At 47.1% G+C, this 12,208-nt stretch overlaps 1 protein-coding gene across 1 annotated transcript in view; it reads left to right on the forward strand.

Moving 5' to 3' along the window:
- PLB1 (phospholipase B1) overlaps positions 1 to 12,208 on the forward strand; it is a 138,549-nt gene that overhangs the window by 48,682 nt on the left and 77,659 nt on the right. The window contains exons 18-20 of the mRNA XM_017545647.2: positions 6,552 to 6,610; positions 8,942 to 9,015; positions 10,431 to 10,474. Of these exons, the coding sequence (XP_017401136.2) occupies positions 6,552 to 6,610; positions 8,942 to 9,015; positions 10,431 to 10,474 (177 nt within the window). The remainder of the gene's footprint in view (positions 1 to 6,551; positions 6,611 to 8,941; positions 9,016 to 10,430; positions 10,475 to 12,208) is intronic.

Below are 12,208 nucleotides of genomic sequence, written 5' to 3' on the forward strand. Positions count from 1 at the left end.
GGCCTTGGGATGAGATGCATAGAGTTAATGTAGGTGATATATTATAACCAATTGGTATTGGGTAGCCAATAAAAACTAAAAACTTGGAATGTTTTCCTCCTAGTCAGTGCATACATGCAATTTGCCACGTGTTCCTTCCTATGGACTTTACAACTTTGTAAACACATCAAGTTCTGTTGCTAGATGGCCCACTCCCTAACATAGTTAGCATAATCAAGAAAAATATGTTGGACCTATTAGTTGGCTTAGGATTTTCCCACTGAGAAAAGGAGTCACTTTTTGCAAATAAAAGAGTGACAGTGAGGAATCAGGGGACATGGCTTGTTGACTTTCTGATGAAGGTGGCTATCTTAATTGCGAATTCCACACAGTGGGAAAAATTCAGCTTTTGCAAGTAGGGATCCACAAAGCTAATTACATGCTACTGTCACCAATAGTATAAACCAGATCAGTTCATTCATTTATTTTAAGCCATCAATTCCTTGCTAAGCCTCTGATGTCATTGGTTTGACCCATTTGGCTAAAATTAGCTCTTCAAAAGCCAATATGAAAAATGGTCAGGTTACAGCACTGGGTGGTCATTCACTAGGGGTACCGTGTCATCATGATCCAGCAGTGCAGTGTCCACTGTAGGTCCTGAGGCTGTTACTCGGGGGTCTTGTGACTTGACCTACCCTGTCATTAGGAAGGAATGATGCCCTGTGGAAAATAACAGCCTGCTTATCTCTGTGCACAATCAGCCTACTGGGCAAGTTCAAACTCTCCCAAGACACTTAGAGGAGTGCTTCCCTGCCCTATGGTTTTCATCATCTAAAATTTTGAGATCTGTAAAGTCCCTGTCACAGAGTCACTTAGCCTTTAATTCCAGTTAACACATTTATTGAGCTCCCACACACACATTGGTTCATATAAAGTCACACTGAAGACTCCAAAGGCAAAACATGGTTCCAGTCTTGAGGCGGCTGCTTACCGCCGTTGTGGAAGTCTTTACATAAGTCCCTAAAATGAGACGGCAAATAGGTTGGGCAACAGATGGTGACAATGGAGAGAAAGTATTTTTTTCAGATTAGGGCCCCCGCGTGGTTTAAGTTGCTGGGTTACACAAGACAAACAACCAGCATGCCAAGCCTGTCTCCTGGGTTTAACCTTCGTGGACAGTGGGCAGTGTCCCCATTCTATATTCTAATGTGCAATTTCCTTGCTATTCATGATACTTCATCATGGCTTGAATGGCCTTCAGATAAGAGGCCCCCTCTGTGGAAATCATGATGAGTTAATGGTGTGTTTATCAACTTCTCTCAAGGTGGTGGACAATTTGTACCAGATAATGTTTAGTTAATCAGTCCACACAAATTTAATCTTATCACTAAATAGTTTTTTTTCCAGGGAGAGCAAATGCTAAAGTGCTTTGCTGTATTTCTAAGCTGTGTTTGTCATTAATGATGACATTAACAAACCTCAAATCAAGGTCTACGGAAAATTAGTCCAATGAAATGCGATGTGCTCTATCTTAACAATAAAATCCCAGATTAAGTCAGCTCCTCCCACCTAGGCTTGCTTCATCTGGTTTATTACTGTATCTCTTACTGAGACTCCTTCAGAATGGCCAACTGGAGAACCACCCCCAGCACAATCAACCAGTCTATCACATGAGATCAGGTGGGCTCAGGATGGTATGACCATAGACAAATCAGTCTATCTATACATATGTACATACACATAGACATAAACATAGGGGTGTGTGTGTGTGTGTGTGTGTGTGTGTGTTCTGCCTGCTACAAATTTAGACAGGAATGGTAGGTTTCAGCTGCCTGTTTAGCAAACTGTAATGAAAATACTTTTGAAGCAAATGTATCCATCTCTTCCATATTTTACCAGCCCCAAAGATTTCCCCTAACCTTTGCACACTAGCTAGTAAGCACAGGATTCACTGTACACATTCACTGCTACATTATGGCAGTAAGAATATAGTGCTTGACTGTCATCACCAGGAGCTGAAATAAACTACTCTAGTGTTGGAGGGAGAGGGTCTTGTTTTCTTGCCTTTTTAACTCCATAGCCTGATTTCTTTGAGAAGAGCTCTTTTTAAAGTTCTCCTGCCCAGCCTGGTGGACATGGGCTAATGTGTGCAGCTGGCTTTGTGATTTGATATTGTTCTTCGAACCACATGGTGTAGCTGTGGACAGCTGGGAACAGCCAAGCACGCTACAATCATGTGGAAGCGTGTGTGTGTGCGTGATGCATGTGTATGTGTGTGTATGTATATATGCATGATGCACGTGTATGTATGTGTGCATGATGTACGTGTATGTGTGAATGTGTATGCGTGCATGTGTGTGTATGTATGTGTGCATGGTGTATGTGTGTGTGCATGATGTGTGTGCATGTGTATGTGCATGTGTGTATGTGTGCATGGTGTATGTGTGCGTGGTGTGTATGTGTGCGTGATGTGTATGTGTGCAAGATGTGTGTGTGTACATGATGTGTGCATGGTGTATGTGTGTGTACGATGTGTGTATGTATGTGTGCATGATGTGTGTATTTGCATGATTTCGTGTATCTGCATGATGTGTGTATCTGTGCATGATGCATGTGTGTGTATGTATGTGTGATGTAAGGGTGGATTCAAGGCATGGCAAGGTGGAGGAGAAACAACATTGAGGAAAGACACACTCAGTGGCTCTTGACTCTAAGAGGCAGAGCTGTCATCAGGCTTTGCAGTGGCAGCTACAGTTGTGAGAGGCACAAGACAATTTATATGTATACATGGGAGAAACAGCTCTAGTCTTTCTTTCTTTTTTAGTGAAGGAGTCTCACTGTGTTGCCCAGGCTGGTCTCGAATTTCTGAGCTCAAGTGATTCTCCCAACTTGGCCTCCCTAAGTGCTGGGATTACAGGTGTGAGCCGTCACATGCAGCCATATATCTACTTATTTATTTATATATTTTTAGAGATGGGCTCACTGTGTTGTCCAGGCTGGAGTGCGGTGGTGTGATCAGAGCTCACTGCAGCGTCCGCCTCCTGGGCTTCATTCCAGGCTTTTCAGGTCCAAGCTCAGTACTCGACTGCAGTCAACGGCTTTGATAATCACGTGTCTCTGTCAGTGGTTCTCAAAATGTGGTACCCAGACTGGACTAGCAGCATCGGTGTTACCTGGAAACCTGTTAGAAATGCAAATCCTTGGGCCCACCCCAGACCCATTAAGCCAAAAATTCCGAAGGTGGGGCCCAGCCATGTGTTTTCACAGGCTCTCCAGGTGATTCTGATGCAGCCTCAAGTTTGAGGGCCACTGAGCTATATATTTTGCAGACATACATTTACAACTATGTATGTGTGGGCTTGTATTCTTTCACAGAAAGAGGCAAGAACTTTTACTTGTCCAATGAGAGCAAATCCTCGTTGGGAGTGGCTGTCCCCATTGGCAGATAGTATTGAAGAAGGTGGACGAGACCTGGAAGTCCCTTGAGTATGCTTTCCACTCAATGCTAATCCGGCTTCCTGCATGGGTATAATTCCACAGCCATGATTTGGATGTTGATGGGTGCTGTGGGTTGTATGTAGTCCAGCTGTGTCAAAATCATCTCGTCCCAAATCATCTCGTCCTGTGTTTCAAGGCTTTTTTTTTTTTTAATTTGGGAGACAGAGTCTAGCTCTATCACCCAGGCTGGAGTACAGTGACTCAATCTCAACTCACTGCAGCCCCCTCCTCCCAGGTTCAAGCAATTCTCATGCCTCAGCCTCCCAAGTAGCTGGGATAACAGGCGCACACCTCCACACCTGGCTAATTTTTGTATTTTTAGTAGAGATGGGATTTCACCATTTTGGACAGGCTGGTCTCGAACTCCTGACCTCAGGTGATCTGCCCGTTTTGGCCTCCCAAAGTGCTGGGATTACAGGCAGAGCCACTGTGCCCAGCTATGCTGAAGGTTTTATAAACTGTCTTTGGCAAAGAAGGCTGTTGAGAAAGCCTCCTCCAGATGACTTTTAGTTTATCCCTCATGAGCAATGGCCCACTGAAATGACGGCCTTCTCCTCGCCAGGGTGGGCCGCTCCCTGGTACAAACTCTGCACTAGGCTTCTTCCAAACCACAAGAGCTATTTCAACAATTTAGTGCAGCATTGCACCATGAGACAGGACAGAAGTGCATTGGCAAGGGCGGACGTGTGGCCAAGTCAGGGTGACCTGGGAAGTGGGAGGTGAGCTTGGGACTTGAGAGATCAAGCTATGTGTAGCTTAAGGAATTCAGACGTGGTCCCCCAAATGCATAGGATTCACATTCTTACGTCTATAAGGTAAAGGGGTAGGCAGATAGAATACCTGTGTGTGTATGTGGGTCATTACATATATAGCAATATCTATGTTAAACTCCTAACTTCTTAGCCATGCATAAAAGGCGTGTGGCCCTAACCTACCTTTCCAAGGTGGTTTTCTCTTAGCTTTCTCATATACGCTTCATGCAAGCCAAACTGTGTGACTAGCTGGGCTTTTGAGACAGCCAAGCTTGACCATACCACAACCATCTATCATCACGCTTTTCCCTCCCTCACCCAGACTCACTCTCCCTCCTCCTCCTCTTATTTCTTGAGGCTTAATTCAAACACAACCTTCTCCGCAGGTCCCCTGGGGGAGATCATCACTCCAGCTCTATAACCTCACATCACTTCACACCTCTCTTTAGTGTTTATCAGCCTTACATTATAATAACTATGGCTATTTCTGGGTTTCTCCTTAGCTCGTGAGCTTTTTGACGGCATTCTCCATTTCCTTCTTTTTTTTTTTTTGAGACGGAGTTTCGCTCTTGTTACCCAGGCTGGAGTGCAATGGCGCGATCTCGGCTCACCGCAACCTCCGCCTCCTGGGTTCAGGCAATTCTCCTGCCTCCGCCTCCTGAGTAGCTGGGATTACAGGCACACGCCACTATGCCTAGCTAATTTTTTGTATTTTTAGTAGAGACAGGGTTTCACCATGTTGACCAGGATGGTCTCGATCTCTTGACCTTGTGATCCACCCGCCTCAGCCTCCCAAAGTGCTGGGATCCATTTCTTATCCCTGTGTAGTCTCCAAAGTACCCAGCCACTGCTTGGTGTTCAGTATATTTGTCCTGTGAGTTAATAGCTGCCACATCACACAGTATGCTTAAACTCAAAAGGCAAAAAATATATATAATCAAGCTGTGGAAAACAACTTGATGGTTCCTCAAAAAGCTGACCATAGGATTACCATGTAACCCACCAATTCCACTCTCAGGGGTATACCAAAATAATTAAAAATGGGCATTCAAACAAACACTTGTACACAGGCATTTAGAGCAATACCAGTCACAATAGCCAAAAAGCGGAAATAGCCCAAATGCCTATCGATGGATGAATGGATAAACAGAAGTGTGGTCTATCCATACAATGGAATATCATTCAACAATGAAAAGGAATGAAGTGGCAGAGTTCAGTGGCTCATGCCTGTAATCCCAGCATTTTGGGAGGCTGAGGCAGGAGGATCACTTGAGGCCAGGAGTTGGGCAACACAGGGAGACTCTCTCTCTACAAAAATTAAAAAATACTGGCTGGGCACGGTGGTGCATGCCTATAATCCCAACTACTCAGGAGGCTGAGGTGGGAGCATCACTTGAGCCCAGGAGGTTGAGGCTGCAGTGAGCTATGATCACGTGCCACTGCACTCCAGCCTAGGTGACAGAGTGAGACCTTGTCTCAAATGAAATGAATGTATTGATGCATACTATAACATAAATGAAACTTGAAAACATTATGCAAAGTAGAAGCCAGACATAAAGTCACATATGATTGTGTTTATATGAAATATCCAGAATAGATAAATCCATAGAGGCAGAAAGCAGATTACTGGTTACTAGGGACTGGGAGGAGGGAGAAATGGGGAGGGACCGCTTAATGGATATAGGGTCTCCTTTTGGGGTAATGAAAATGTTTCAAAACTAGACAGCGGGGATAGTTGCACAGCATTGTGAATGTACCAAATGCCACAGAAACGTTCACCTTTAAATGGTTAATTTTAGTTATGTAAATTTTCTCTCAATTAAAAAAAATAGTCAATGGTATAAAAGTATTCCCCTTTCACTTTAGAGAAACTGAACTGATTTTTATGGAATGATGTAATATATTATCCCAAATATCATCACATCCTAGGATAGATGAAGTATTGGTTTTATTTTCATGGCAATTCCTTCCCCACTCCCACATCTCCCTGCCAAGGGCCTGCCACTACTCACCTGGTAGCATCAGGTCTCACCAAATGCAAGCACAGCTCCCTGCTTAAAGCAGGGTCCAGCTTTTCAGCTTCCTGTTCCTGTGTCCAGGTGCCCCAGAGAAGAAGCCGGCACTCAGGCTCCATGGCTGGCGTTGCGGAGCCCATTGACAAGGATGGGTTTTTTCTGTCTTTTATCCAAGGTGTCCTGCTGGTAAAAGCTGACTTTTTCTTTGCTATCCTGGAAGATATTCCTTTGCTTCAGAGCAGGTAGGTCCAGTGCTTTCTGAGACGCCCCGTCCCCATTTTCTGCTCACTCCCGCTTGTATTCTCAGTTCACAGGCTGAAGCCAGCTGACATCAGCGTCATTGGGGCCCTGGGTGACTCTCTCACGGTAAGCGACCCTGATGCAGAAGGGGCAGGAGGGGAAAAGATCTTGAGTAATATGAGAACCTGGAGAGGAACATGGAGAGAGGAGTTCTCACTGCTGGCTCTTAGATGTTGCCATCTCGGGTCCTGATCTCCAGCTCCTCTCCGTTGCCCGGCCCACCCTGGCATTCAGCAGCATTCCCTAACCATCATGGATTTCCGCCTCCATTCTGGTCTCATCTTCCTCCCGCAGTGCTGAGATGGACAGAGCAGGAAGTGGAGGGACCCCAGGGGGAATGTGGGTGACAGGAGTGACCCTCCCCGAGTCACACAGCTGATCAGTAGTGGGGCAGGATTGGACGAGGTCTCTAGATCATGGTGTAGAACTCCTTCAAGGACCCAGCAGTTTGTTTTGTCCATGTAGAAAAGCTAAGGAAAGGTACCAAGAAGAGCGGCGAAGAGATATTGAGACAGGAGCAAGTGCTAATGGGGCAGGGAGGTGGGGGAGGGTGAGAAGACGGGAGTCTATGGAAGAGGTGGGTAGCCCAAAGATGCTCCAAGCCCCCCTCTGCATCTGCCCCATGATGACACCCCAGACCCTGCAAAGCACTATCCACGAAAAGCAGAACCAGGCCCTTTAAGAGCCTGGGGTCTAGGGGGCCCGGAGCTTTCTAGACACAGCTTCCATTCAGTAGCCACTCATCAGAGTCCAGCTGCTATTCTCTGGGCCAGTAGAATACAAGGTGTCCAGCTGAATCCTCTCCTAGAATGAGCAGACACCTCTCATGTCTATGGCCTGTCACATTGATGCCATACCACACAGTGGGGTATATCCTCATGACAAAATCCTGTGAGGTATGACTTTCTTCAAATACAACCAGTAAAAGCTGGGCCCATGGCTCACATCTATAATCCCAACACTTTAGGAGGCCAGGGTGGGAGGATCACTTGAGGCCAAGAGGTTGAGAACAGCCTGGGCAGCATAGTAAGACTCCATCTTTACAAAAATGAAAAAAAAACATAGCTGGGCATAGCAGCTTATATCTGTAAACCCAGCGCTTTAGAAGTCCAGGGCAGAAGGAGGCCAGGAGGTCAAGGTGAGCCTGGACAACATAGCAAGACCTCATCTCAAAAAAAAAAAAAAAAAAAAAGAAAGAAAGAAAAAACTAACCAAGCATGGTGGTGAATGCCTATAGTCCCAGCTACTCGAAAAGCTGGGGCTGGAAGATCACTGGAGCCTAGGATTTCAAGACCGCAGTGAGCCACGATGCTGCCACTGCACTCCAGGCTGGGCAACAGAGCAAGGCCCTGTCTCTAAATAAATAAATCAGTGAATGAAGCTGGGCAAGGTGAAGTGGCTAAGGCCATACAGCTTATAAAGTGCTTGAGCCAGGATCAGAACCCAGGGATCCTGACCCTGAGTCCAGGGCCCTGTTCCTGTGCTGTGGCAGCCTCCTCCATGGCCCCTCCGCCACTCTTCACCGAAGAGGCCTGACTATTCATAACCTCCCAGGAAGGGCTGGCAGGCTGGGCGTTAGCAGCTGATACACTGCTTATCACCGGGCCTGACATCACCTCCTCTGAATTCCCTGGTCTCCTTAAAGATACTCTCAGAACAAGGGGTCATCACATCTTGGCACAGCTGCTCAGGGATTCCTAGGAAGGTAGAACTTTGGGTATGAACCTGCCTGGCAGGTAGCAAAGGAACTGGGCACCAGAGAGCAGGGATCACACCTGGGTGGCCTCTCGTGGAGGCTAGCCTTCACCCCCTACTGCCTGAGAGAATGGTCTCAGCACGCCCTTCAAAACACTCTGCTCAGAAACAGCGTGCTTTAGGCAAGGGGCACGCACCTGGAGAGTGCCCACATTGTGCTTTCTCCAGCTGATGGTGGGCACGTGGGGTTTCATATTATTACTACATTTTAAGCTGTGCATAGGTGAGATATATTGGTATAAAACGATGATATATTTCCTTTTATGATATACTTCATAACTTTTTAAAAAATGAGAAAAACAGGACCCTGAAATGTATCCTTTTGAGAAGTTACAGTCTAATTTCAAGAGCACTTTTGCTAGACAAGTTTCACTCGGTCTTGGTCTAGGCAGGGTTTCTTAGAATGAAGCAGAGCTGTGAATGGCACCAGGCGTTCCCAGGGGGCGCTCTTCTGAGAAGGCAGGATGCGCATGGAGACTTGGTGCTGTCTCCTAGATCCTAGATCCTAGATCCTAGATCCTAGATCCTAGAGAGCACCCGGGCAGTCCCAGCCGGCATAAGAACATAGACTTTCTGGCTGGCAAGCCGAGGGGGGTCACTGGGGAAGGCAGAGAAACTCACCCCCTCATTGTTTCCTCTCAGGCAGGCAATGGGGCTGGGTCCACATCCGGAAACATCTTGGACGTCTTGACTCAGTACCGAGGCCTGTCCTGGAGGTGAGTGAGGGTGTGGCAAGGCCCCAAAGTCCCCTTCATTGCAGGGCAAGGGAAACCCCCTGAGCATCCTAGAAAACAACGCTTTAAGCAGAGGGATGGGCCGCTTTGTTCTTTACTATGACAAACTTCTAGGTTTCATTTGAAAAAGATATTCACCATCCTCCTCAAACCACTACATTGCCCAAAACAGTAGCTGAGCCCTGAGCCAGGAGTCTAGGAGAGAAACTATATAAATGGGTTGGAAATGCCTCTCTGGCTTCCATTTCTCCCTCTGTGATGTGATCTCAGAAGGAGGCAGTGGCCTGAGTGGTGCACAAATCATTGCCTTTGGAACCAGAGTTGTAACTGAGCCCTAGCTGCCCAGCTGCATGCCCAGCTTCTCTCTTCATGTCTGATGCAGAAATAACGTTACTACCTAAGCACCGTCTGAGGACTAGACAGAATTTAAGTGGCCAGCACAGTGCTTGACACAAAGTAAGTAGCTGGTAACTAGCATTGTTATTAGAGGGCCTTTATTTGACAGATGAGGAAACAAGACTCAGAGAGGGCAAGTAACCTGACCAAGATCACACAGCCAGATGGTAAAAGATCACAAAGCAGAGCAGATGTTTCCTGGCCCCTACCAGTGCATTCCCTTATCATGTCTCACTTTGGGCAGGCTTATTTCTGCTCTGCATGTGAGCAAACCTCTGCCACAAGCCCGGGCAGGCTCGGTGTTTCCGCACCTGGAATCTGGCATCTCCATCTGACACCTGCTTTAACCTGGGTGCCGAGTGTCTGGCATCCTTCCTCATGTTGCTGCACAGTTAAAACCCAAACATTTGGGAAACCTTTTAGATGTTCCTAGACACGCTTGTGGAAAAGCAGGGAATCCAGTCCACTCTGGAACGCTGCATATTTTCATGCCTAGAGACCCATCTAACTTTGATCACCTTGGAATTTTCGTATTGGTTTGGAAGTTGGCTGACTCTTTAGAAGACACCTTTTAAAAACGGCTTTTCCAAGCCAAACAGGAAAAGAAGAGAGAATAAATAGAGAAACTTTTTAAAAACGACACTTCCACCAATAATAATAACACCCGCTGCAGTGGCTAGCTGGAACGGTGCTGGCAGAAGAGGGACTACTTCCCCTTTGAAAGCAGGGGTGCAAGGAGGCAACTTAGCTCCCCCGCCCCAACACTTGCAAAAATCAGCCCTGCTTTAAAGCTGGCTTTTTGTTTGGCTGTTCTGGCCTATGGGGAGGGAAGTCGTATTCTGGTTTGCTTTTCCGTTTTTCTACTGAACTGATGGGGAGAAGGGCAAGCTCCAAGGCCCCAGGCTGTTTCTCGAGAGACGGGCGTTTCTGCTGCTGTCTGAAGGGTCTCGGCATGGCTGGCATTTTAACCTTTCATTTTCTTTCTTGGGCCCACGATACAGCGTCGGCGGAGATGAGAGCATCAGCACTGTCACCACCCTGGCGAGTGAGTACGAGGCGGCGGCCGGGCGGGCAGCTTGGTTTGGGGCAGCCCCTGCGCGCTTCCCGCTCCCCCTGCAGGTGGCGCGGGCCTCGGGAGGAGCCCCGGCTGCGGGAGCGCGCTAAATACAGCAGGGGGCGCTGCCTCCCGAGACTGCCGCCCCGCTCCGCTCCAGTGATGAAAATCTTGGAGTTGGAGGCGGAGCGGGGGTTTGGGGCGGGGCCCGGGGGCGGGGAAGTGTCAAGAAGAGTCTTTACCGAGGAAGGAAGAAAGTAAAGCGTGGGGAAAAAAAAAGAGCTCAGATCACATCTTAGTGCAAGTCATTAAAAAGTGATTCAACAATCTGGCATGAGATTAGCGAAAATAAAAGTGATTCAAGAAAGAAGAAAACCCGGGTCTGCGGCGCCTGCCTTTCCGAGCAGATCGCCCTTGGGAGAGGCATCGATCCAGGCACCTGGGGCGCAGGCATCGCTGCGCGTAGACATTGAATTGCGGGGTTGCTGTAGGAACTGCTGCTTTTGCCGCAGGAAGCAGTGAAGTTACCGTGTGCGGACTGTGCGGACGCAGCCATCTTTGGAGCGCAACACTTTCCTTAATTTACTTCCCTACCAACGTGCTCGGAATGCTTTTTTTTTTTTTTTTTTTTTTAAGGCATAGTCTCGCTCTGTTGCCAGGCTGGAGGCTGGAGTGCAGTGTCGCGATCTCGGCTCACTGCAACCTCTGCCTCCCGGGTTCAAGCGATTCTCCTGCCTCAGCGTCCCGAATAGCTGGGACTACAGGCGCGCGCCACCACACCCGGCTAATTTTTGTATTTTTAGTAGAGACGGGGTTTCACCATGTTGGCCAGGATGGTCTTGATATCCTGACCTCGTGGATCTGCCTGCCTCGGCCTCCCAGAGTGCTGGAACTACAGGCAGAATGATTTTTTAAAGCCTGACTATATTCTTGTTTTAAATTCTCCCCAGTGCAGACACATCTCCGTGCTTGTTCTTAAACTACGCAAGCAATAAATGTTTAAACTGAATTCTTCTCCTGGAATCTTCTGGCTGATAATTTTGCCTGAGAGGTATTTGATTGGTCCCATTCTCGTTTACTTTTCTGGTACATATCCCTTTGTAATATATCTTTAGAAGCTTACAAGTTGAACTTGAAGCCACCAAGACTTGGATGATGGGGATCTCATAGCTTAATCTCCACATAGGCAGAGCTGAGCTGGGCAGACTTCACTTACCTGTTTTGGTTATTTGTAATCCTGTTGAATTTACGTGGATGCAGTTCTGTGCCCCAGGCACTCCCTGCCTTCTTTACATCTAGATCTACCCATGTGAGCTCTAAGTCAGTTCCTCTATTGCTAGGAGATGGTTCAGGGTGCTTCTGTGAGTGTGATTAACTTGGCTGTGGGATGGCCCAATGTATACAACAGCTTTCTGGGCTCTCTAATTCCCAGGCTCATATCATGGACACGATGATTGGATGTACTTCACCTCTTTTACCAAAGTAATTTACAAAGAATTGAGACTTTGCCACCCCTCAGGTGGATGACTCCCCAGAAATGGAATAGCAGCTGTTTAGATTCTTCTTGCTAGAGATGTGAAGACTACTTGATTGTAGGGGGGAAATAACTATATGGAAATGTGTTAGAAAACTCATAAGAATGTAAAGGCAGAACAGAATCCCTGTTCAACTCCCTGGATAGGGCAGCAGCTTGTTCAGTTTAATCCAGTATTTGCTGGATTAAAT

The sequence above is a fragment of the Cebus imitator genome, unplaced genomic scaffold (assembly GCF_001604975.1).
Source record: "Cebus imitator isolate Cc_AM_T3 unplaced genomic scaffold, Cebus_imitator-1.0 Scaffold180, whole genome shotgun sequence".
In the NCBI taxonomy this organism is placed as follows: domain Eukaryota; kingdom Metazoa; phylum Chordata; class Mammalia; order Primates; family Cebidae; genus Cebus; species Cebus imitator.